Source organism: Triplophysa dalaica, chromosome 7 (assembly GCF_015846415.1).
Source record: "Triplophysa dalaica isolate WHDGS20190420 chromosome 7, ASM1584641v1, whole genome shotgun sequence".
Taxonomy (NCBI): domain Eukaryota; kingdom Metazoa; phylum Chordata; class Actinopteri; order Cypriniformes; family Nemacheilidae; genus Triplophysa; species Triplophysa dalaica.
In genome coordinates, this window is record NC_079548.1 from 20,799,088 (window position 1) to 20,824,400 (window position 25,313).

At 39.1% G+C, this 25,313-nt stretch overlaps 6 protein-coding genes across 6 annotated transcripts; 5 read left to right on the top strand and 1 right to left on the bottom strand.

The window, feature by feature from the left end:
• Positions 1 to 1,413: 1,413 nt before the first annotated feature.
• Positions 1,414 to 5,412, top strand: rasd2a (RASD family member 2a). The gene is made up of 2 exons (XM_056752745.1): positions 1,414 to 3,889; positions 4,001 to 5,412. The coding sequence occupies exons 1-2, from the start codon at positions 3,256 to 3,258 to the stop codon at positions 4,507 to 4,509; spliced, it is 1,143 nt and encodes a 380-aa protein (XP_056608723.1). The 5' UTR covers positions 1,414 to 3,255; the 3' UTR covers positions 4,510 to 5,412.
• A 586-nt stretch (positions 5,413 to 5,998) lies between these two features.
• On the bottom strand, positions 5,999 to 8,993 carry rsad1 (radical S-adenosyl methionine domain containing 1). Its single transcript, XM_056752743.1, has 9 exons — positions 8,811 to 8,993; positions 8,581 to 8,714; positions 8,148 to 8,352; positions 7,699 to 8,064; positions 7,455 to 7,518; positions 7,216 to 7,363; positions 7,065 to 7,119; positions 6,710 to 6,813; positions 5,999 to 6,590 (listed from the first exon to the last, which is right to left on the bottom strand). The coding sequence occupies exons 1-9, from the start codon at positions 8,943 to 8,945 to the stop codon at positions 6,470 to 6,472; spliced, it is 1,332 nt and encodes a 443-aa protein (XP_056608721.1). The 5' UTR covers positions 8,946 to 8,993; the 3' UTR covers positions 5,999 to 6,469.
• A 1,573-nt stretch (positions 8,994 to 10,566) lies between these two features.
• Positions 10,567 to 12,233, top strand: LOC130426160 (GTPase IMAP family member 5). The gene is made up of 2 exons (XM_056752749.1): positions 10,567 to 10,623; positions 10,956 to 12,233. The coding sequence occupies exons 1-2, from the start codon at positions 10,569 to 10,571 to the stop codon at positions 11,978 to 11,980; spliced, it is 1,080 nt and encodes a 359-aa protein (XP_056608727.1). The 5' UTR covers positions 10,567 to 10,568; the 3' UTR covers positions 11,981 to 12,233.
• Positions 12,234 to 13,418: 1,185 nt separating this feature from the next.
• si:dkey-120c6.5 (GTPase IMAP family member 7) lies at positions 13,419 to 16,638 on the top strand. Its single transcript, XM_056752750.1, has 3 exons — positions 13,419 to 13,518; positions 14,218 to 14,304; positions 14,384 to 16,638. Exons 2-3 carry the CDS (start codon positions 14,247 to 14,249, stop codon positions 15,370 to 15,372), a joined length of 1,047 nt encoding a protein of 348 aa, XP_056608728.1. The 5' UTR covers positions 13,419 to 13,518; positions 14,218 to 14,246; the 3' UTR covers positions 15,373 to 16,638.
• A 125-nt stretch (positions 16,639 to 16,763) lies between these two features.
• On the top strand, positions 16,764 to 21,081 carry btr02 (bloodthirsty-related gene family, member 2). Its single transcript, XM_056752744.1, has 7 exons — positions 16,764 to 16,829; positions 17,813 to 18,109; positions 18,249 to 18,332; positions 18,533 to 18,757; positions 18,844 to 18,985; positions 20,385 to 20,411; positions 20,522 to 21,081. The coding sequence occupies exons 2-7, from the start codon at positions 17,816 to 17,818 to the stop codon at positions 21,064 to 21,066; spliced, it is 1,317 nt and encodes a 438-aa protein (XP_056608722.1). The 5' UTR covers positions 16,764 to 16,829; positions 17,813 to 17,815; the 3' UTR covers positions 21,067 to 21,081.
• Positions 21,082 to 23,083: 2,002 nt separating this feature from the next.
• cldnk (claudin k) lies at positions 23,084 to 24,379 on the top strand. The gene has a single exon (XM_056752757.1). The coding sequence runs from the start codon at positions 23,106 to 23,108 to the stop codon at positions 23,754 to 23,756; it is 651 nt and encodes a 216-aa protein (XP_056608735.1). The 5' UTR covers positions 23,084 to 23,105; the 3' UTR covers positions 23,757 to 24,379.
• The last annotated feature ends 934 nt before the right edge of the window (positions 24,380 to 25,313 follow it).

Below are 25,313 nucleotides of genomic sequence, written 5' to 3' on the forward strand. Positions count from 1 at the left end.
CTGAGGGTGCAAAAGAATCTTTTCTCAAATATTGAGAAAATAGCCTTTGAAGTTGTTAAGAAGAGGCACTATTACTGACCATCCAATCACAGAAATAAAGTTTTGATATATTTAGTTTATGGAAATATAAAAAATATCTTCATGGAACATGATCTTTACTTTTTATCCTAATGATTTTTGGCATAAAAGAAAAATTTATAATTTTGACCCATACAATGTATTTTTGGCTTTTACTAAAAATTTTCCCCTGCTACTTAAGACTGGTTTTGTTATCGAGTGTCACACAAATGTACGAAAATAACATAACATGTTTTTCATAAACACAATAAAAGTGACCTATGCTGTGATATAATATATATTGACATAATGCATATAATGAATGAAACAAGGTTATTGACATGAACATGCGTGGCTTTGGAAAGAGCTCTGAAGGAAGGGCAGCATTCACTTTGATGCATTAAAAGTAATATTGCTGTTACAAGGCACCATGAAACTGCCTATACACTGTGACTTAACTCTAGACTTGAGTTTCCATCTCTGATTGACATAACCTCTCTTCATAGCTTTCTACAATGCATATTTTCATGAATACACTCTTGACCAAAGTCTGTTTCAAGATCTGGTGGTCTCATCAGAGTGTGTATATACAGATAGGGGGTTAAAAGGGGAAAAGCAAGAGTTTGCTTCCAATGCCGGTAACAAATACTAAAAATGAAACTGATCATGCATTTGCTGCCCTCACATGGCTGCACTTGGTTGTGATTCAGTTTAAAGAGAAAGTCGATGTTTTTGTATGAATGTTTTACATGTTAATGTTTAAAGGACTGGGTGGTATTGTGAGGATACAAGAGATGTCTTCACTGAACCGAGGTTTATAACCACTTATTTTGTGAACAACAAAATCGAGGTGCTGAGACTCCAAGCTATTACTCAGTTGGAGAGGTCCATAATGCTAACACATACTTTAAGCCTGACAGTGTGATGTCTAGTGTCTGGAACAGCAAGTGCAAAAGCTCCACATTAGCCACCACCGGCCTAAAACAGTTACAGCCGGTTATAGAATACATTCTGGGAATCATTGCTTTTAAGGGGACATGTTACCATGGTGATGTGTATTCGGCAAAGAACATTTAGTCTTAACAGAAGTCTCAAGGTTTTTATGGCAGGCATTTTAAAAGAATAGGAAAGCACGCCGTGCAGCTCAGTGCATTTAAAGTGGCCTTGATCGAATAAAACCGAGCTGAATCCACCTGTAGGAGGAACTGAAGTCTTCTGTTAAGCTATAGTGCTACCAAGAACAATAAAGAAAGAAAATTGTAGCCAAAATGTGCTTTTAAACATTACTTTAAATTTTATTTTGCATTCTGTGTAACAGTAAAAACTGTAAAAATACTGCAGCTTTTTATTTATTTAATTTAAATCATTTACAAACATACTTTACTTAATAATATATTACTTAAAGTGATACTTCACCCTAAAATGAAAGCTCTTCCAAATCTGTGTACATTTCTTTGTTCTGATGAACACAGAGAAATATATTTGGAATAGTACTTACAACCAAACAGATCTCAACACCCATTGACTCCCATAGTAGGAAAAACTACTTTCCCATTTTTTTGTTCTGTTGAAAACACAAAAAAAATACATTTTGAAGAATGTAGGACAGCAAACAGTTCTGGGGCACTTTTGACTATTATTGGAGACAATGGGTGTTAAGATCTGTTTGGTTATAAGCGATATTCCAAATATCTTTCTCTGTGTTCATCAGAACAAAGACATTGATACATATTTGGAACAACTCGAAGGTGAGGAAATGATGACCGATTTTTCATTTTTGGGTGAAGCATCCCTTTAAATCGTTAAGTAAATCATTACAACATAAAATCGTTAATAAATTGTCATCTTTCAAGTATTTGTGACGGGTTTTCCTTTTTGCAAGAATAGCTGAGCAGAGCTGTACTATAAGATAGTTTAACTTCCATGTTACATGTAAAAAGAAACCAATACTACCTAACAAAGAACCTTTAAGTAACCCTGATCTTTGAGTGTGTTTTTTACCATTAGTATTATTTCTATGAAATCCTCAGCCCTGTCATCAGATCTGCAGTTTACTTGGCGCCAGCATTTTTGTTCATGCAGAATTGCCCAGTGCATATAGCATCATTCGTGATCATTTCTATAGAATATTTTGCAACAATATGGTCGTGTCGCCTCGGTTAGTTCCATCACGAAATCAACGTCACACATCTTATTTCTGAGTCTCAACAACATCATTGGACAGGTACTAATGGAATGGAATAGACACATGGATCCAATTCCCGAGGTGTTTGTATCACGTACAAACAAACTAATAAACCTTTACCTCTCTGACCCAATGTTTCCATGTGCCCACACACAGTATAATGCAGCATGGGCTTTCCGTCTAAAATTGCCTAATAATTGAAAAGCTTTACACTGTAATTAGTTACGTAAAAATAGATTTTTTAGACATTTGCAATTTCGTCACTGCTGTCGAGACAATAAATAGGAATAACTCAGAATATTGGGTACAGGCATAGTGATTGATGTTAAAGGTTCACCCAAAAATAACAATTCAGTCCTCATTTACTCATCCTAATGTCATTCAAGACCTGCATAGGACTTTTTTTGAAAATGGCTGTGTCCACACAATGGAAGTCAATGGGATCCAGTGTTGTTTGGTTACCATTAATGTATCTTCTTTTGTGTTCTAAATACAGGTTTGGAAGACCCGTGTAGGGCAATGATAAAAGAATTGTAATTGTTTTGGTGCACAAGCTGCACACTCTTGCTTTAAATTTGTTCAGGTAAGTCAGATAAATATATATTTTTTAACCATGTTACTTTCATGATCTGGGTGATTTGACTAATGGAATTTGCTGTTGTGATGAAACAGAGAACAGTGTGGTGAGAGTGCAATGCTACAATCATTTCAAGATCAATCTCATTTGCCTTCAATTAAAACCTAACTTATTGACTGATATTGTGATGGATCGTCTCTCACGTGGTAAGCCTGTGTGGCAGTGATTGTAGATAATTCCTTAAATAGGCAGCGTTTTCAGATTCACAAAAGAACACAGTAACGCGTTCGCATGCGAGGAATGACGCACCACACGAGACCACCCCTCCATCACCATATAAAAAGGCCAGCGCGTACAGCGCAATGCTCACTGTACGGAGAGAACTGGGTGCTGCGCATCCCTTTCCCACATCGCGACAACCACACAGCCGTTGTGAATGATACCGAAAAGGAGCATGGAGGTGAACACAACTGATAAGCCAGTTCTTTCAGTTGATTGCACCGAGACGCTCACCCGTAGCAACTATCATTCTAAAGGCAATGCAACAGCTGATGCGCGTGTGCAATGCATAAAAGCCAAAGCAGGGAACGGCGCGTCGTGCCCAGCGAGTCTGCAGGTTCCAGACGCACATTTCCATGCGGCCAAACACCCCATCATAAAAACCGTCACATCGCACTGGAAACATCCAAAGGCACGGGTCGTGAGGTCTTCCAGCATCGGAAACCGGCACTCGTCCCCTGAACGCAAACCTCGGAGATCTGTGGACGCATTCTCCGTGTCTCAGCTCCATAAAACCGGGCATATGCGACACGAGAGTGGAAACGATGATCAAGTCACCGTAAAACGCAGTCATTATCGGCGCATTGTTGTGCTCGGCGCACCCCGAGTTGGTAAAACGGCAATTGTACGGCGTTTCTTGGGTGATGGGTTCCAAGAACATTACGAGCCAACGACCGAAGACTTTCACAGCAAACTGTACCACATCCGAGGTGAGAGATACCAGCTGGATATCCTGGACGCGTCCAAAGAAAGAGACTTTCCTGCCAAACGAAGGCTGTCTATTCTGACAGGTCAGTGCAGTGCATGACGTTTTACTAACATTTTTCATTTGTAAGTAATACAATGATACTGTATTACAAATAATATCATTATTAATTATCCCATTTCACGTGCTTCAACAGGTGACATATTTTTCCTGGTGTTCAGCGTGACTGACAGAGAGTCTTTCCAAGAAGTCTGCGCATTACGCGAGGAGATTTTCGCCGCTAAATCCAAGCTGGCAAAAGCCAAAGAAAACGGACAGGTTCCTATAATAATGTGCGGCAATAAAGTTGACTTAACTCCCTCAAGAGTTGTGCATCAGTCAGATATCAGTAACATCTTTGGGAAGGACAGAGTCCTCTTCGAGGTGTCCGCCAAAGACTGCACCAAACTGGAGGAGATGTTTGAGGCTCTGGCGGTGCTGGGAGGACTCCCCACAGAAACCAGACCCTCTCTTCATCGAGACATCTCCATTAACACGTATCAAGCGATGAGCAATAGAAAGAGAAACAAACGAGCCATGAACGAGCCGTGTGGGGCTGTGCATCCGCTCGCGCGCAGACCGAGTTTCGGCAGTGATCTGCGGCGAGTGATGGGGCCGACAACCCCCAAACGAAGTACACCTATTGAGAGGTGTCAAATACAGTAAAAGAGTTACTAAAGTCACTCTGTTTTAAACCTTTGAATAATAATTATTCAACTATGTAAGAATTATTATATTCTATATATGAATCTCTGGCTGGACCAGGGGGCACTTTTATGAATGTATTTGTGAAGCATATTTGCATGTTTTCTTTATATTGAGTGTATTACCTCAACTTTGTAGACTTTCTTGATATTACGAGTAAGCCAATTTTACCTCAATAAATCAAAGTTTTTCTGAGAACAATAAAAGACGCAATGCGCGTAAGACCAAACGAGTTGTCCATCTTTCTATTTAAAAAGCTAGATCATTTAAAAAAAACTTTTTTATTATTTCAGGGACTGTTTTAAAGACAGCAAAAATTGAAATCCAATGCACACACCAAACGCGTTCACGATCCCATTACCTTCAATGTCAGCAAAATCCTATCGTTCTTACTGTACACCTCCGCGTTTTAAGTGTGTGACCATTTATGGACGAACAACGTGAAGAAACGTGGGTGGTGAAGCATATCTCTCATATTCTGAGGTATATTGAGTCATCACTGTATCACTTGTGCTGGCGTCACATGTGTCATTTTAGTAAGAAAGTGCGCCTACATGCGTCAATCTCAGACAATGGAATCGTGCTGGGCAAAATACAAATAATACAACAAGTTGTTCTATCGCCAGTAAAAGAGATGAAGCTGACCTTGAAATGCAGCGAGAAGTCATCCAACAATGACACGTCACGTATACACACTGTATGTTAACAGAACAAAACGCACGCATCTCGATGCTCGATACAGCCACCTTAAAAGCGATCAGTACCATGGACAGCGAACAGCTTTTAGTTATATCAAGATTTCTATCATGAACGGGACATGAAAATAAAATTATTTGAGTAAGAAATAAACTTAGTATTATACAAAACTATAATGTTGTCTATAACTTTCAGTGTAACAAAACATATATGTGACCCTGGACATTGTTTGGTCAATGTTTGGAAATTTAGATTTATACATTATCTGAAACCTGAATAAATAATCTTTCCATTGACAGACGGTGTGTTAGGATAGGACAATATCTGAGATAGAAATATTTAAAAGGAATATGACAGTGCAAAAAATATTGAGATTGTTAATCTGATTTTATTCAGAGATGCTGTAGCAGGCCGTTGCAATGAACAATTTTTTTTTTAGAACTCTCTATTGGTTTACCGCTATAATGACGTTGTGAAGGGTAGATGAACCCTAAAATGGAAATTCTAATATTTTCATGGTTACCAAACTTGAGTGGGTAATGCCTAAAGAGCGGGCAGCAGCGAGTGAAGTTTGTAGGTGTGTTTCTGGCCATTTTTGTTACCGAATTTGTTCAATCCACTCACATAAATTAAGTTTTGAAATATATCAGTTAGAAATTTATAAAAAATATCTTCATGGAACTCGATCTTTAGTTGACATCCTATAATCGATCATTTTGGCCCATACAATGTGTTGTTGGCTATTGCTACAAATATACCCGTGATACTTAAGACTGGTTGTGTGGTCCAGGGTCACATGAAAAAATATATTATAATTGTGTTTATAGTGGTACAGAACATAGAAGAAATTGCATAAATGATTCATTCTTCTATCACATTCACTCCTACGGTTCACGTGGGTGGTTTGGATAACGAGTAACTTCAATCGGCAGATGCTGTAAGAAATCAAATCACTGCCAAATCAAATGTCACTTGAGGACAACAAAAGCCCCATGATGTACTGCAGTCACATCAAGCTTCATAAATCAAAATACTAACTTTAAAAAGAAAACATAATAGGGAAGTATCTTTATTACAAAATAAATATGTATGCGTTTGTTTCAAGGGAGAATATACATTTACTGTTTTCAAGTTGATAGTGAGTTTTTATAACATTACAAGTTGGTATTAGCCATTATTGAAAAATACTGATACTACCATCTGTCTCTCAGATTCATGTCAGTTTTTAGTTGTCGTATCGTGTCTTTATCATACCCCTGCTTTGGAGAAACTTCTCTAATTCTAGGAGCATTGTGGGTAAGATGCTGTCCAATAAAGCTAAGCCTTCCCAGGAACACCGCAAACCCCTGCAATATCAAGACAAACATCAAGGAAGAATTCTTGGATAACCAGAAATGTTTAATTGCATCCGGCAGCAATAGAGTCCAAAAACGTTCAAAGAATATATAAGACATAAAGCCATCACCTGTCATCAAGTATTAGAAGGCCCTCTGATTGCAATTCTTGAATGTTCTCGGACATCCCAAAAATCTGATAGAGGTCTGCTTCTGGGCTGAATAACATCCAGTGCTGCACCGTTTAACAAATACAACAAAAACATTGATAATATTAGACAAGAACATCTGATTCTAGGAGGTTTTTCATTGGTTAGAAAAATCTGATGAGAAGTGCAGAGCGATGATGTCATAAAAATCGTGGTTCCATTTTGGTGGAAGTGAAACGCTACAAGTTGTGTATATCTTCCAAATGTGAATTCTGTCAATAATTTGAATCACACTAGTTTTTAGATATCGTTTAAAGATTTATGTGGTCTGCTTTACCTGCTGGCTGATCCCTTCATTCATTCGCAGTCCCATGACCAAAACTTCCTCCAGCCTGCAGACAGAGAACATCACAATTCAATAGCTCATTGACATCCTGTGTAATTGTGCCATTGCTTATTGTGTGTGGGAACAAATCAATTACTCCTACAGGCCATGGTGGTCGAGCTGTATTCGTCGCCGCGTTCCGTGACCTTGTCTCTGTACCTCTCGTATCCAAACGTCTGGTTCTAACGCCTGGGTCCGCGCTTCCCTATGATCTCCTCCGACTGCACGTGGTACGAAGCGTCCGTGCGCCCCTAACAGACAAGTTATAGAGCAAAATACATTTGATATACTTATCTTTCACATTTACTGTTCCTTTAACTGTTGCCTTGTGTATTAATGTACCTGGGCCTACTCCGATGTACTGCTGTCCCCTCCAGTACCCCACATTGTGTTGACTGACAGCATTCTGCAAAGAATTCAGTAGTTTACCAATAAACAAGGTTATCCATTACAAAAATTTAACCAGGATATATTTAGGAACTTGATTTGTTAAAAGACAACATAACATGACAAACTCTTCTTAGACCACAGACTTTACGGAGTATAAACCGTAAAGGGAAGGTGTACATAAAATATTAGAACTTACATTTTTGGAAAAGTTTGACACCTCGTATTGAAGGAACCCTGCCTGTTCCAGGACCTTCCGTGCTGACTTGTACATCACAGCAGTGACATCATCACCAGGCACACTAAGTTCCCCCCTCTCAACCTGCTTAAAAAGCCGGGTTCCCCTTTCCAACGTGAGCTGATACAGTGAAACATGATCATCACAAACCGGGAGTAATCTCTTCAGTTCGCTCTCCCACGACTTAACACTTTGGCCTGGGAGAGCAAACATGACATCAACTGACACCCGTCCAGGGCAAAGAATCCTGGCCTCTGACACTGTCTGGAGAGCATGCTGGGAATCGTGATTTCTCCCTAGCGTCCTCAGGTAATCGTCATTCAGCGACTGCACAGAAAAAAGTTTTATTCACCAAAAGCTGCATTTAAGAAATATGTCTAAGCTTGAATGTGGAAGATTGTACAATGCACCTGAATTCCAATTGAAAATCGGTTAACACCGGCTAGCGTGAAGTCTCTCAGACTAGCTTTTCCAGAAGGCGTAGGATTCACTTCCAGGGTGACCTCTGCATCATCTGCCACATGTGCATGTTTGGAGACAGTCTTTAAGACAGCAGCTATTGTGGACGGCTGAGCCAGGCTGGGTGTTCCTCCTCCGAAAAAGACAGAGCTGATCCTGTGAAACAGTTCATATCAAATGAATGAAGTAATTGTAAGGCTTTAGATCTTCACTACTTTAGGTTCAGACTTGCATTATTTTATTTGGAGCTTCACAGATGTAATCACTATGAACTAGTGTTTAAGAAAAAAATCGGCTTTTGTGATTCATCTCATGAACTACTCTCATTCATGACTCATGGGTGTATAATCATGCACAAGTCATATCAGTTACACACTGACTGACCGAGAGATCTGGCTGAGCTGCAGTAAGGTCTCAGTCTCCTTCTGCAGACATTCCGTCATGACATCATGGTTTTGACTCCGAGGAATATACTTGTTGAAGTTGCAGTAGGAACATAGTTTTAAACAATAAGGCCACTGGAGAAAGAACGAAATACAGACATGCAGTATTAATCAGGCTGATACATATGTGCTAACAGTTAGTCCTCCGGTGGATCGGAGTTTTACACTTACATGGACATAAAGAGAAGCTTTATCGGCGTGAGGAGGCAAATAAGTAGCAACAGATCTTAATAATATGTCACCGATCGCAGTTCTCTTACACTGCAAAACCTGTTTTTTGAGCAAATATCGACAAATTAATTTCATAGTATCTAAGTTAGTAAAAGTCAATGATGCGTTCCGGACACTTTTTCCTCACGGTGCTATTTCAACGTAACACATGACCCCGCGTCACAGAGCTTTTCCCCGAACTTCCGGAGCAACCCGCAGACATAATAAAAAAGATGTGTCTGTGGCACACCCTTGTTTAAATTAATTAAAATAAAAAATATATAGGCCTATCTGCTGTCCTTAAATATAGAATATTATTTCCCCTCAATCCTTTTTAATTATGTAGCATGTTTTTCCATTTATCATTAAAGTTACTTTTTATTTTCTTTAGTTTATGTTATGTTAAACGTGTCAAACATGCCATAGACTATGTATTAAATAATGGCTGTATTTATAATAAAATATTTAAAATCATTCTTTATAAAAAAATACTGTCGCTGTCCGCAAGATGGCGTGGTGGCAACATCGGTTTCGCTAGGAATTTGCTCGAGCAGTTGCTTCTTCAATACATTACAATTGCCAAAACCTAACAACTAAACCCAGCAATGTTAGACATTTATTTGTTTATTTATTTTATTTAGCCATTGTTTCTTTTTTATTGTATGCAATTGTAGAGATTGTTATGATGCAGCGCAGACAGTGACACACGCAGACATGTCACATGAAAAGTCAGGGCATCAAAAACGTTAAGAAAAGAAGGAAAGAGAAGACAGAGAACGCCAAAGTCGACAGTATGTCACACAGTTTTTCAAAAAGAAAGGTAGCTTGACCTAATCCTGTATTCCAAAACTTATTTTTGTTGCTACATGACCTGCTTTTATCTAGCTATCTTAGTAAAATAATTTCTGAATTATGAACACAGAATCAGCGGCTGCTGCACACCCACGTCCTCCTTCCCCCACGTCCCACGTCCCCGTCTTAATCAGCCGAACAAGGTGAGCCAGAGCGCGAAACTTCGCGAAAATTTTAGCCTCTAAACACGTCTTATCTACTGTGTTCGCCACATGATGATAACTTTGCAAAACAAAAAGTAATCTACACGCTTCAAAAATTACAAAATCAGTTTGCCGGTGTGTGTCGTGTGTTCTGTGAAGTGACAGTGCTGCTGCTACGATCGCTGTCTGTATAGCTGTTTGAGTGTGCCTCCAAATTTATGTCACTTAGGCTACTGTACTATCAGTGTTGGATTTGAGTATTGATTAAAAAATCCTGACCACAACTGAATGTTAGTGTCTGCCAGACCATAGCCAACAGCTCACCGCCTATTCTTATATTATATAATTCCTTCACATTAACAATGTTAGTACATTTTTACATTACATTTACATTCACAGTAAATTAGGGCAAACGTTGACTCTGCAAAACATGAGTTCAATGCATTTGGCCCGCTGTAGCCTAATGTTTGTGTGCACATTAAGAGACATATCATCATTGAAGGGATTTTTGTTGCTAAAGAAAGTCTTTCAAATTTAAAGAATAAGTCTGAGACATGATGACAATCATTGCACTTTATCTTTTAATAACATCATCAGACTACTATCCTAAAATCAAAGTCATGTGCAATCTTCGGGTGGGGTATGTGTCAGACAGAAGCATGTGGTACCTGCAAGGCATATTCCATTCTGTATTAGAGCTTGTGCTTTATCAACACAGACAGCGATGAACAAACAACAGCAAAGCAAAGCTGCTTGTGAAGCCATGCCTAAAAGAGAGGGTAAGTCAAATCATTTGTGATTCTTAAAGGATCTGTAGAAAATGATGGAACGGAAACACATTACTTAAAAAAACAAAGGCACAAATTTCCAACTTTTTTCATAACTATGGAATTCGTGTATAACCAAATTAAACTTTACCTTGGACATCTATCTGTTTTTATCCAACCAAAGGCATATAGGAGACGTTTTTGAACTGTTGGAGGAGGGCTATAGATTCTTCAAATTCTTTGCATTCCATGAACGTAAATAACAGCACATGGGTCTAGAACAAAAAGAAGCAGTTCACATTAAGAATAACTATTTTATTAAATGCTGTTTTATGTTTCATTAGGGTTCTGTGATGTGGAGTTAAGTATAGTAGTTATCGGAAGCAGTGGACCATCTCAGTTTCTTCTCACCAACTTCATTTTGGGAAGGGAGGCATTTTCAAAGGAAGTCTACAGCATTGCAGCCAGCCAGAAAAGCCTGGGAGAGTTGGCGGGGAGAAGGGTTGCAGTAGTCAACGGACCGAACCTGTACAACGATGACCTGTCCAAGTCCAAAATGAGGAAAGAGCTGAGAAGAGCAATGTGTTTGTCCTCTCCCGGACCTCATGCTGTCCTCATGGCTTTTGACCTGGAGAAAATCTCCCCTAATGACATTAAGGCTCCCAAGTTGGTAATGAAGAAATTCGGAGAGACTGTTTTAAACTACACCATGATCCTCCTGCTTTACGACGGGCATTTGAGAGGCAGAGCGCTCAACGACAGGGTCATGAGAACCGACTGGCATCTGAGGGAGCTTGTGGAGCAGTGCAGCTGCCGGTATCACATCTTCAGTAAGCACTGGAAGAACAGAGACGGGAGCAACGAGCTGTTGCATAAGATTGAGCGGATTCTGAGAGCCGTGGACGGCCACCGCTACATTAACAGATCTTATCAGAGGGCGGAGGAGAGCGTCAGGAACGAGGCGAGGAAGCTGCAGAAGAAGAGACAGGCAGAGATTGAGTGGACACGGCGGGAACTGGAGGTGCAGTTTCAGGGAGACGAGCTGCACTGGCAGATGGACGTCTATAATGCGAGCGTGGGAGCAGAGATCCGGGCTGAGGCAGAGCTGGAGAACCGTTGGCTCAGGACTTCACTGACTGTGGGGCTGGGGGTGGGGTTTGGAGCAGGAGCTATCATGGGAATGATAGTGGGGTCTGTAGAAGGGCCAGCAGGAATGGCAGTAGGAGGGGCTGTGGGAGGAGTTGTGGGCGGGACATCGGGTGCTGCTATTCAGGTAGCCATCAAACATCTGGATGAAAGAGTGGGGCCGCATGCAAGCAATTTTAATTCGGCTTTTGTTAGTCGCTTCTTTAGGGAACCTCGGGTCTGAGTGTGGAAAACAAGTATTTTTAAGGTGATGTATTATTTGTAAATGAATGGAACATTGACGTTTTTCCATTTGTCAGCGAAACCCAAATACATAAAGGTTAACTCAATGGTAGCCTAATATGTGGGCTGTTCTGAATTTCGATCACAGCACAAAACCTTGTCATGATCTCTGTATGTTAAGCTGGAATAACAAATATTTTAAAAACAAAAACTTCACGCATTTTAAGCAAATATTCTTACAAAAAAATTCTACAGAATTCATACTGAAGCAAAAATATATTTTATATTTTGACATATTTATAGCGTATTACCATTTTGTAAAGTGTATTTTAATATATTTATAGTGTAATATATGTGTATTATAGTGTAATATATTATTACCATTTATCGAGGTTATATAGTGTATTACCATTTTGAATACAGTGTAACTCTTGCAACATGCATACAGTGTTGTTATAGTGTTTTCATGAATTAGATGTACAATATTGTGAAGAACACCAAGCACCTGTTCACTTTTTCTGTATTCTGTAACATTCAAATGTTTTTGCACCCTCTTTTAAAAGAGATGCATCACAAGGATGCCATAGAATAACCGTTTTAGTTTCCCCAAAAACCTTTTCTTGGTTTCTTAAAATCTAAAGAATCCTTCTCCACAACAAAGAACCTTTTGTTGAACAGAAAGGTTGTTCGGATGTTAGCTAAGGGTTCCCTATAGAACCATTCAGGCATTATTCAACGTTCTTCTATGGCACTGTGAAGCACCTTTTAGATAAGAATGTACTGTGTATTTGATGATGAAAATTTGTTTATGATATTCCACTACACTCTTAAAAAATGTGCTTCAAAAGGTTCTTAGATGCCTAGAAGAAGCTTTTGTTTCTTACAAGAACCTTTAACTTCCAAAGAAACTTTCTGTTTCACAAAGAGAGACCAGTCTTCTTTTTTTTGATTGCACTCATGCTTTTTATTGTCTTTATGCTGTCCCAATTGCTTCCATTGCTTACCCCACCTGTAAGTCACTTTGGATAAAAGCTTCTGCTAAATGACTAAATGTAAATGTAATGTAAATGTACAAAAGGTTCTTTGGATTATAAAGAAAGAGTTGGTTCTTTAAAGAACCTTCGCCTGAATGGTTCTTTGTGGAACCACAAACGATTCTTCCATGTTATCGCTGTAAAGAACCTTTTAAGAACCTTTATTTTTAAATAATATTATTATTATATAAAAAACTATATAAAATACAGTTTGTCTATTTTGCGTTTTTTTATTTCGTGCAAAACATATAATAACAATTTCAACATGCCATTATTAATACCTCTACAATGTGTAAGAATGGAGGGAAGAAATGTTTTGCAGTGTTTCTGTACAAAACATTGTAAACAGTTTATGACCCAGAGCATGAATTTCCTGGTCCTGTTTTACAACAGCTTGTACGGTAGTTTCACTTTTAGGTTGTGCAAGAATTGTGTCGCATGAGTGTTTTTCTCGCTCTCTATTTACCTGGATTTAAGGGTAGAACTGGCAGGAATTCCCCATCGGGTATGTATAATATTAATGTGTAAAATGTCAAATAAAATATACAGCAAACATGCACTCGAGTGTTTCACAGAGAAAAAAGCCCGTCCGTCAAATCGAAAGTACGCTCGCTTACAGACGAGTGATCTGAATTTGATTTGTAGCAGCTGATGTCATGATTGTCGGGAGCCATTTTATTTTTCTTTTACGCAGATGAATCTATAACAGCTGTATTAAATGAGTTTCTTCAAGTGTTAAAAAGCAGCCCTGGTAGTACACTACATCTGCAACATTGGCTCATCTGCAATAGGGAGACGTCTGCTGACAGATGTCATATAGACATCAAGGAGACGTCAGTATGACGCTTATGATTTATGTATAACTGCTCTTTATGTTTAGCAGATGTTTTTTTAAGTCATAGCAGCATTATAATACAGCAATTGACAATTTCACACGTGTCCCTATGGACGAAACAAACACGTATTTAAATATTATTGAAGGTAGAAGTGCTTATAGTTTACGATTTTGTTACCAGTAGCATATATGTTTAGTACTGTATGCATATTTACATGCATCAAATACAGTTTCAATGGTTGTCTTTTTTGCGGAAAATAATAAATGCAAAATTTCGAGATATTGAGATATTTATCATAGCAAAAGGAGAAAGTTTTCATAATTGCACACTATAGTGTTAACATTCACACCTGTCTATTCCTTTAATAGGGTAACAAAATCTAAACCCAGACACTAAGATGGCAACAAACGAAAGGAAAATGAGAAGAAGACTGAGCTTAGATGTCCCACCTATCAGTGAGTTGACTGAGAAATCAGGAGGTTTGACAAATTACAGCTATAAAGATTAACAATTTAGATCAATTTCATTTTACAGTGAGCAGCGATGAGACATCATTGAGGCTGCTGGTGTTTGGCAGCTCAAGCCTTGTTCAGATCGCACTGACACATGCTGTGTTGGGGCCTGGGATCTTTAACAGAGATGATGTCCACATTTCAGCTACCAAGAAAAGTTCTGGGGTCGTGCAGGAGAAGAACGTAACCATGGTCAACACGCCAAATCTAAAGGAGAACGGTTTTCCTGACAAGATCCTTCATAAAGAGCTCAGGAGGGCAGTATGTTTCTCCTGCCCAGGTCCTCACGCTGTTCTCTTCATTCTGGATCCCTTTCATGTGACCAATGATGTCCTCGACATTTGGAAGCAAGTGACACACCACTTTGGTGAAAGCATATTGAAGCACATGTTGGTTGTTTTATATCATGAAAAAGATCTGAGCATTTCCTTGGACGATGAGGTTAAGAAGAACAGGACTTTCAGAGAGCTTGCTGAGAAATGTGGTCAGAACTACATCTTCTTTAATGAAGAAAAGAACAGGACTGAGTCAAGTCAAATACAAGCATTGTTTGCCAAGGTAGATGAGATGGTTTTGGAGCATGGAGTATATTCAAACCTGGAATATAAAGAAGCTGAAAAAATGATTAAGACAGAGGAACGGTTTCTCAGGAAGTCAAGGGAAAAGGAGATTAGACAAAAGTTCAAGGAGTTGGAGGATGAACATTCAGGAGAGGCGCTTGCCAGTGAGAAGACAAAATATGAAGAAAGTGTCAGTGTGGAGTGCAGAGAAAGGGCAGAGCTGGTCGTTGCAGACAAATTTGGCTTTACGGTCAGAATTGTTGACTATGCAGCGGCAATAGGAAAGGGTGCATTTGCTGGTGCATTTCTAGGTTTTGCAGTCGGATATGATGGTATGGCGATAGGAGCCGTTATTGGTGCTGGGATTGGAGGGATACTTGGAGGTGCTATAAATGCGGTATGGAGATTTATGGTTAAGTCCTTTTCGGAAGTCCACCAAAGGACTGTTTAGCATAGGTATCACTTCAGTTAAGAGCAGAGTCGAGTGCGATGCCCTAGCCTTTTTATAAAATAAAGTTTAGCAGTCATTTGTTCAGAAGTATATTGTTTTTTGCACAGAGCACAGTATTGTAACAACAGCCTGTAAGCAGGAACAAAAGGAATTAAATAGCATATTAGGCCACATGAAAAAAGTTTTGATTTAATTTCATGGGATTTTTTTATAATGTGTTATACTACAACCATTATGGCTTACACTTTATAGTATAATATGATATAGATTTTAGCACTACAAATGAAAAGACACATGTGTTAGAAATGCTCAGTAAAAGGTGGCAAAATGGCCTAAGAAGGTATAAAACATGGATAATGGATACAGTGAAATGTCCTGTAATTTTTTAAGGGTTTATAAGCAAGGAAACTGGAAATTAGCAGTGAGTAAGTGGTCATAGAAAAGTTGTAAAGAGTGTCTTTGGGCAGTTTTATGAACCTTTTGAAAACACTGTGCAGTTTTCTGGAATTAAATGTGTAAAAATACTCCTGATTATATATGTACCATTATTATTATACTTTTATCTAAAAGCACATAAAAAAGTCAAAAGCAACAAAAGTGATTCATGCTTATGAAGATAATAACGTGAGCGGCAATTCTAAGTTCATGGATTATGCAATACAAATGTATTCAAGATGTACATATCTGTCATTCTTCTGCCTCATCACGTCATGTCTTTCTTAGTCTTGTGACAGGATCATGGCAGAGCCTTGTGTTTTGTGCAGATAGAGACATTTATTGTTTTTGTGGTTTGCCATACGCTCTCTTGTCTCTTCTTAGTTCCCGCCCTTTCCTCTCCTCATTATTGCTTGTTAATGATTTCATGCCCTGCACCTGTTCCCCTCTTGATTTGATCCCTTATTTAATACCCCTGTGTAATCTGTCTTGTGCTGTTTCATTTTGATTGTGTAGTTGAGTTCCTGTGTCTTGTTCGGTTTAGTTTTTTGTTAGTTAATGTTATCTTTAGTCTTGTCTAGTGTACTTAGTCCGTGTTCCTGTCCATCCGTCATGTTTTTATCTTTGTTATTTTACCCCCTCGTGGGTTTTGTTTTGTTTAAATTATAAAAAAAGTCTTGCCCTTACCCGATGTCTGCGCCTGGGTTTTCTGTCCCTTTCACACCCCCATCCTGATCCTGACACTATGATCAATATCATATAAATCTGTCTATAATAATGTTGCATTTGTAAATGTTGTTGAAAATATTTTCAAATTAAAAACTGTTTATCAAAAAAGCAAATGATTTGACTTGTGTTTAAATGACATTGCATAACTATATTTACTCAGTGTTTATTACTGAGGCAGACATTGTCTGGCCCCTCCCCTTGTTGAAAACACACCTTTGTCCTTCATGATTCCGTTCACTTTTAGGAAGCTCACTGCAAGAGACACAGACGACTGCCTGAACGCACAACCATAGGTAAGATTCAACAATCAAACCTACCTTTAACTTTAACTGTAACCTTACAAGTCGCACAGAGCGAATATTTTAATTCAGCTTCAAAGTGAGTGATACAAGTTCGACTTATGAAGTGTTATTTAAATCTACCATCCAGATCTGTATTGTAATAAAGCAAATCGTGTTGAATATAAGCTATCCAAAGATGAGCCAAAAGAAAAGCTGTATAAGAAAGGGGTTTGTTAAACTCCCGAAACCTACTAGATAATTATTTAGATTGGTCCTATTGACGAAATAGTATTTCTGGTTTAACTTGTTCTTCCCTATTGTACGGCGTGCTTGTTTTTAAAAGGAAGCCTGTGAAGGTCTCTTGTGCCACAGAATGCAAAAGAACAAAGATTCTTTACATACCTTTGTAAATATTTGCATAACCACAATTTAGTAAACCTACACTAGTCTTTTCACTAGTCTACACTAGTCTAGAGTTTTTTTACCCTAAAACCTTTGTTTACTCAGCATGATGCATACAGAGAAGAATGTCCCGTTTCTTATCTTCCTCGCTAATGTGTAATAGACTTTGAACATTTTTTCAACAGATATTTTGGTGTTTTCTTGGTTTTCATTTCTGACGTGTTTTAGTATGCCCCACACATATATCAAATGTATTGGTAAAAACTCCTTTCTGTTTTTTGTGATTTTGTGTTGTCATGCAGCTGTTTTGCTTTTAGTGAACTGTCAGATGTGTGGCATCTAATGTAGCCATTCTACAAACAGGCCTGTCATTTGGTGCTTGCCAAAGACATAAAAATCCTGCGTATATAGCACGACCTTGTATTGCTTTTATAAATTAATGCTTTACCATGTCACGCCTGGTTAAAGTGCAACAGATCCTAAATTACAAGTCATTAAAATGCCTTTACTGTGGAATGACAAAAAATTAGTACGTGCACCTTTGATACCCCCCAGAAGACTATACGCTTGGTTTCATGAGCTATGTGTTTTAGGAAATGGAGTCGACCATAAGCCTCCTCTCCGAGAAACACTTTCTGTGTTCTCTGTGTGAAGAGATCTTCAGCGACCCCGTTTCTACACCCTGTGGACACAGCTTTTGTCAAATGTGTCTGCGTGTGCACTGGAGTCGCAGCGGCTCAGACGAGTGTCCTCTCTGCAGGAGGAACTTCAGCTCCAGACCCCATCTCAGCGTAAACCGCATATTGGCGGATGTGACCGAAAACTACAGGAAAACACGTCTGGCTGCTAAATCAAAGTTCTTCAGTATGGATGAACTGCAAGATGAACCTGTGAGTACTTTTGCAGTGGAAAAAAATGCAGACTGTGAACGTCACACATGGTTTGGAATTGCATAGGACAACATTCCTCAAATTGGCAGCAGCTTTAACAACGTTGTGCTTTTGTTTTCCACTTACACACTGCTTACAGAAGAATGCAGGAGAGGTGGAACAGATGATCCAGGAGAGACTTAAAAAAGTTGAGAAACTTCAGGATTCTATAAAGCTCTTAAAGGTACTCTTTAAATCCCCAAATTGCAAAAAAGTCATTACCTCAATCGTAAGATACTCATGGGTCATTTTGTACTTTCTCTTGTATAATCAGACATTTTGTCTGACCATGTTGTCTTTTGTGTTTAATGGTAGAATGACACACATGTGAACGATTGGATGAATGGGTGTACTGTACCTTTAAGGTGTTCTTCCTCCACACAGAACTCTTGTCTCAGGGAGGTTCAGGAGAGTCAGAGGGTGTTTTCGTCTTTGTTAAGCACCTTAGAGAAGAGCCATAGACTGGTTGTGGCTGCAGTCGAGCAGAAACAAAGAGAGGCGGAGAAGAGGGTTGACAGACTTGTGAAAGAGCTGGAGAGAGAAATCCAAGAGCTGAAGAATGAACACACCAACTCGGAGCTATTAAATGACAAAGAGCGTCTTAAAAAGGTTTCAAATTCTTCTCTTACTTTATTGTTATAAATCACAAACAAGTACTAAGCATGGCAGAGTATTGTTTTTACTTTCAAATGCAGAGTGTCAGTCAAATCCCCAGAGCAATGAGAGATTGGTCTAAAGTCACACTGGAAACCGATCCTTGTGTTGGATACACCAGACAAGCAGTGGTTGACGTCATAGATACAGTCATGCTGGAATCTAAAAGACTCTCTAAAGCTGGTATGTACCATTAGTTAAGAAAGTTAGGAAATGTGATATGAAGAACTAAAGTTTGGGATCCCCCTCAGCTGTGACAATATAGACAATATAGACAATACATTTTTGTAAGCCAACCCAGAAGTTATATAGTTCTGACAAAAATGGCCTTTGGATTTAACCCAGTTTCACAACAGTTTGTGACACAAAATGTAGAATCCAATGGATTCGTTAACATGGACACGAATTCCACCTTTTGTCAGTCAGTCGTGTCACCACAACCTATTTTTGAGTCCTCAGCACTACTTTCCATATACATACTGCGTGTGCAAATTTTTCTAATACGAACGCATTTAACAAGGCAGCAAAGCAACGATATAGGCCTACCCGAACACTGCCCCTGACCTAACGTCCCAGGACCAAAGTCAAATCCTAATGAAACGTACAAATTAACGAGACCTTACAATTCACACGAATGAGCCACCTTGTAAAATAAGTACAAATAATGTCCAGAATTCTCGTGAGACTGTTTTTAAACTACACATTTTGTGTAATATAAATTACTGTGGAAGAATCTCCATCTACATTTGGGGAATCGTGGCTATGTTATTTTAGAAATTTCATGTAAATTGTTCCCATTTAGCAATATGTTAGCAACCAACTTTTTCAAGACACATAAAAGCTTTCAAAGAAGTAAAACTGGTGTGTAAAATAAAATGTGAAAATATTTTGCGTTAATATTAACCACAGACCTTATCTGCAATTAACCTTATCTGTAAGCAATTATCAACAAAAAAAACTTTTTAAAAACAATGGACTGAAGGCTGTAATGCGCTAACTCGATTTCGAGTTTGGGCTAGTCTTAGCCTCAGACGTCATATTCAAGGACCGTTGGCTATACGTCTGATGCATAAGGCACACTTTTCTGGAAAAACTTCAGCATGTTCGAAGTCGTCATCTGATTGATTCATCACGATCGACTAAAGGCTTAATTCTTATAAGTATGCGAGGTTCACGGCATAAACTTCTTATCATTTTGTTACTGTTAACTTTTGACACATTCATGAATGTCCACTGGTCTGTTAATGCGGGGACATTTCCACGCCTCTAAACATGACGTTGCACTTATCGAAACATGATTGATTGCTTTACCTGTCAGTCATATGGCCTCTTGGGCGGGCCTTGGCCAAAGAAAGCAGCGATAAATTCCAGACCTTCAGTATGAATGTCAGGTTCCTCGAGATTAGGTTTTGGCCTACAGACTACATCGTAACTGCACCACTGTCCTTAGTGCCTTATTGCATTTATAAGGTATAGTTTTGTTACTGAATTATAAGAGTATGAAAGGCACACATTTATATTAAAACAGTACTTTGTAATAGGAGATACACTCACAAAGTAATATTATTTTCATGTTTTTCAGAACTAAAGAAGCTTCAGAAATACACAGGTATTGTTTTGTTACAGAACTGTTTTTATTGACTGTTTGCATCGAATTACTTGGTTCTGATAGCAACTGTTGTCTATCGTTGTGGTAAATCCTGATCCTCTTCATTTCAGTGGATGTCACTCTGAATCCCCGGACAGCTCATGCGTACCTCTATATCTCTGAGGACAGAAAGGAGGTTAGACATACAAACAAACAGCAAGAGGTTTCAGAGAACCCGAAGAGGTTCGACCGGGTGGCTAACGTGATGGCCAAGGAAGCCTTGAGCTATGGAAGACACCTGTGGGAAGTGGAGGTCGGAGACAAGACTGACTGGGATCTGGGCATTGCCAAACAATCCGTCAACAGAAAAGGAAAATTCACCGTATGTCCGTCCAATGGATTCTGGACGATTAGTTTAAAGAATGGGACTCAGTACGTTGCAAACTCATTCCCTTCTATGTCCTTGAGCCTTAGCCAGAAGCCCAGAAAAGTGTCCGTTTACCTGGCCTATGAGGAGGGCAAGGTGTCTTTCTTCTGTTCGGAGACCGGAACCCACATATACACATTTAGAGACGCTTTCACAGATAAGCTCCACCCCATCTTTAGCCCGGGACGGCCTCACGGAGTCAAAAACGTTGCTCCACTTATCATCTGCACCAACTGTTGTAGCATCTGAACCAATTCGCCATTCTTTCAGGACAAAGTACAAGCTAAATTAGATTTGTTTTAGTCAAGTTAATTTGCTTTATTTATCATCTATCATTCTTATAGTATTTAACAATTATTTATCTATCATTATATATTTATATCTTAAATGGTTACAAACTCATAGTGAGTCAATAATTGCAACCAATATAATTGAACCAATAATTGAAACGTGAATATAATTTTAATACAAACCAACTTTCTCATAGTGCTAGCTACTTTAAGGTCACATATTTGATTTCTAAGGAATGGACGTTTGGATGACATCAATGTATGCACTTTAAGCCTCTTTTTTTATTACAAAACGTTACATTTTATAGACACATACATAGTCCATTGTCACATAGACATGAACGTAATAATCCAACATATGTGTACGCGGTCTGTGAACTTCTGTGAATGTGAAATAAATTAAAGAAAGAAACGATGGAGTTCAAGGGACAAGAAGGCGAAGGATGAAAAAGAGGCACTGGACTGATGGGCTGTGCTGGAGATCGGGGAGCGCGAGGGCGAGAGAACAGCGAGTCATTGTGTTGGTACACCAGGCACTGGGAGACACACTGAGAAACATTAACACATTCACGCACTGACACGATCGGGCACATAAGCGCATGCTTCAGCCCACCGCCGTACAGAGCAGAGCTGACAGTCCACCGTCCTGCCCTTCTGAATCTAGCAACTCAAGTGAGCTGAGCCTCTCCACAGGTCTGAATCTGAAGGTTTCACCTCCGTCACAGGCTTGAGGCCATTTAGGGTCAAACACTCTGACTGGTGTGAAGGTACCTGGAAAGGTGAAGGATTAGTTGATCATTGACTGAGAAGGAACTTCTGAAGCATCTGACAGGTAACAAACATTTCAATCGTTCATCAATGGAAGTCAAGCGGATGTCAAAACTTGATGTGGTACGAAAGGAATTCTGACCGATTTGTTATAAAAAGTGATAAGTTTGTGTGTGTGTGAAGGTTGTTATGGGCTTGTCATGATTCAGCCAAGTGCTTATCATTGATTCATCACTTATGAAACAGTGTTGCAGCAGCATTCAGAATGGATACAAACAGACCCAAGTCTGCTTGGCCCACTCTGGGTTTCAAAGAAAGCGTCTTGTGTTTCGAGGCTCTTCGTGTTTTTCTGAGATAATCCACTCACCCCACCAGGCGAAACTGTACACCCACAGGAGAGTGAAAAGAACTCATTCTGTAAGACGTAAAGTGAATCCAGAGATGCTTACTGTGCACAATAAAACAATGCTTAAATATTTATAATACATAAAACCACATGAATTTTTCAAGAAATGTTCGGGTTCAATCTATAAATACTATTAACAGCAATTATTGTATCATTTTGATTAGCACAACAATGATTTTGACTTCAGAGAAACAAAAATAGTACTTTGAGGGTGGGATTTTGGAGTTGGACTCATCTTACGTTTTATATCTTTCTAACCTCATAAGAATTTTCATGAGATGATGCAAACTTTACTAACAGGAATTGAGGCAGGAGAAGAAGTTTATCCACCTAGTATTCCCATAGAATCACGAAAAAATGAATGACTGATGCTAAAACTACTCAAATACACATAGAAGTTATTTTGAAGAATGTTGGTAACCAAACAACATCAAACCCCATTGACTTCCTTTGTGTGGACTCAAAACCACAGAGACATTTCTCAAAATATCTACTTTTGTGTTCCACAGACGAAAGGGTCATATACAGGCTCTGAATAACATGAGGGCAAAAAAAGACAGAACTTTTACTTTGGCATGAACTACAATATGTCTTTAACTTATTGAATCCAAAACATTCCTTTAGGATCCCAAATACTTTTAAGACGTAAAGAAGCATCCATAACGTAAGAGGGTATAACTGACAATTTTTCATTTGTTCTGTCCTGTAGGTTCACAGCACATTTTGTCTTCCTGCTGTTTCGTTTCGGTGGGATCCAGCTTGGGAAAAAATCAGCTCTTCTTGGACACTTGGGGGTGATCACTCTTAAAAAAGAAAGATTCACCATGGCAACAACAGGCATGCAATTGCTAGGTTTGGTCCTGTCCATCATCGGCTGGGTGGGCGGGCTTCTTGTGTGTACCCTGCCCATGTGGAGGGTCACCGCCTTTATTGGAAACAACATTGTGACGGCTCAGATCACGTGGGAGGGCTTGTGGATGAATTGTATCTGGCAGAGCACGGGGGAAATACAATGTAAGGTGTACGACAGCTTACTGGCTCTCCCCAGTGACATGAAAGCCGCCCGGGGTTTCACTGTCATGGCTTTGCTCATCTGCACCCTTGCACTTGCTCTCGGTGTCCTGGGTATCAAGTGCACGGAGTGTGTGGGGCACCAAAGCAGCAAGGCACGCCTGGCCCGAGTGTCGGGCATTCTCTTCTTCATCGCTGGGTTCCTCATCCTCGTACCTGTCTGCTGGACCGCCCATTCCATCATCAGGGATTTCTATGACCCGTACGTGGCGGCCCCTCACAAACGCGAGCTCGGGCCTAATCTCTACCTGGGATGGGGAGGTTCGGCTCTGCTGTTGATCGGTGGATCGCTGCTCTACGCCGGGTCGAATCCTCCCGGGATTCCCTCCTCTCCTACATTTAGCAGCGGCGAGAGTAGTCCACGCAGAGCTGGAGGACCAGCCCAGGTCAAGGGCTACGTTTAAGGAGCAACACGACCGTCCCCGAAAGCCTTCTCTGCCAATGTTTCCTATTGTGATAGATTCAAGTTAATGCTATGGTGCATCTGCGTCATGCATGAATTACCGTAATTACAGGTTTTCAGGAATTTTATGTAAATGGTACCTTTGTAAGAAGAGCTAAAATGGTTTTGATCCCAACAACTACAGATGGTTACAGATTACATACACACAGTTCTGTATGATGTACGATTTTATTACAGCCACTGTTACCTGGTGTGCTCTGTATATTCTTATGAATTTTTCTGGAACATGAATTAACTATTAAAGTGTTTAAATATCTTGCTGTCATAAACAACAAAACTGCACATGAATCTATTTTGGCATTACAAGTGTTGCCATGAAAACAGGAATGTGAGCAGCTCTGAAGAGTCATCTTCTCGCGATTACAGTAATTTCAGGATGTAAATCCAGCATTAATATATTTTATATCATTCAAAATATTTCTGTTTATGTAAAGGAGGTAGAAAATAGAAATGTGAAATTGATTTTTTCTTTCCACCTCTAATGTCCAGTTAAAAGTCTTGTCTTTATCTGTAATTGTCCAATATGTTATTGAATAATAAAACCAAAATAATACAAACATTAAATACCTTTCAAGTCTCTGTCCCTACCAATGTCCTTTTTAATGTGACTAATGATGACTGACATAAACACATTTTAGTCAAGATGTTTGTTTGTTAAAATGTATACATTGAAAGTCTCTATTGGCTTCTGCTAAATGCATAAAAGTGCAGTATATGCATACAGATCACTTCAAAGTTCTATGTGTACATTTTTGGAGGATCTATTGACAGAAATGCAATAAAATGCACATAACTACGTCTTTAGAGTTGCTTAAAGACCTTACATAATGAAGCGTTTTGTTTTTATTACCTTTGAATGAGCTATTTCTATCTACATACACCGCATGTCCCCTTACATGAAATTCGCCAAATCTACATTTCTTCTGTGTCGGAACTAAGGGAGGGGTGTAGTGAGCCATTGGTTCAATTCACAACCTCACCACAGACGCCACTTAATTTCAAACACTGGACCTTTAAGGGTGCATTTGTGTTTTGCAAAGAGAAGTTAACAAAGTGTCAGAAGTTAGTCAAACAGTTTAGGTGGACCCCCGCTCAATGAATACAATATACAGATATGCATACAATTTCTTTTTTGTTTACACAAAAATCACTACATGTAAATAAAAATGTAGCCTATAATATTTTTACACAAAATCTATGTAAATAGTCCACAAAACATATGGCCAAGTGGGCAGTTATCTGATTATCTAAAAAAACTCATAGCCTTAATGCTGATCAAACATAACATTGTGTGGAAAAGCAAAAAATAACAACAACAGATCCCGCATTTTAGACTGATATAGAATTGCGTCTGATAATACTTATGATGTGCAATAATACAAATATCTTAGGTTGTTTTTTAAAGCCCTCACAATAAAAATCAATTAAAAACGTGAACGTTCTGCTATCTAGATATTCCACATTTCCATATGGTATGATGTGAGATGTAAACAGTACA

Bases quoted from the DNA above. Each gene is read 5' to 3' on its own strand.
- cldnk (XM_056752757.1), top strand. From the start codon at position 23,106: ATGGCAACAACAGGCATGCAATTGCTAGGTTTGGTCCTGTCCATCATC.
- LOC130426160 (XM_056752749.1), top strand. From the start codon at position 10,569: ATGAACAAACAACAGCAAAGCAAAGCTGCTTGTGAAGCCATGCCTAAA. The intron at 10,624-10,955 runs GTAAGTCAAATC...ATGTTTCATTAG, and splicing joins AGCCATGCCTAAAAGAGAGG to GGTTCTGTGATGTGGAGTTA.
- rasd2a (XM_056752745.1), top strand. From the start codon at position 3,256: ATGATACCGAAAAGGAGCATGGAGGTGAACACAACTGATAAGCCAGTT. The intron at 3,890-4,000 runs GTCAGTGCAGTG...GTGCTTCAACAG, and splicing joins AAGGCTGTCTATTCTGACAG to GTGACATATTTTTCCTGGTG.
- si:dkey-120c6.5 (XM_056752750.1), top strand. From the start codon at position 14,247: ATGGCAACAAACGAAAGGAAAATGAGAAGAAGACTGAGCTTAGATGTC. The intron at 14,305-14,383 runs GTGAGTTGACTG...TTCATTTTACAG, and splicing joins CTTAGATGTCCCACCTATCA to TGAGCAGCGATGAGACATCA.
- rsad1 (XM_056752743.1), bottom strand. From the start codon at position 8,945: ATGAAATTAATTTGTCGATATTTGCTCAAAAAACAGGTTTTGCAGTGT. The intron at 8,715-8,810 runs GTAAGTGTAAAA...TTCTTTCTCCAG, and splicing joins AAGCTTCTCTTTATGTCCAT to TGGCCTTATTGTTTAAAACT. The intron at 6,814-7,064 runs GTAAAGCAGACC...TAAACGGTGCAG, and splicing joins ATGAAGGGATCAGCCAGCAG to CACTGGATGTTATTCAGCCC.
- btr02 (XM_056752744.1), top strand. From the start codon at position 17,816: ATGGAGTCGACCATAAGCCTCCTCTCCGAGAAACACTTTCTGTGTTCT. The intron at 18,333-18,532 runs GTACTCTTTAAA...TCCTCCACACAG, and splicing joins ATTCTATAAAGCTCTTAAAG to AACTCTTGTCTCAGGGAGGT. The intron at 18,986-20,384 runs GTATGTACCATT...CATGTTTTTCAG, and splicing joins TAAAAGACTCTCTAAAGCTG to AACTAAAGAAGCTTCAGAAA.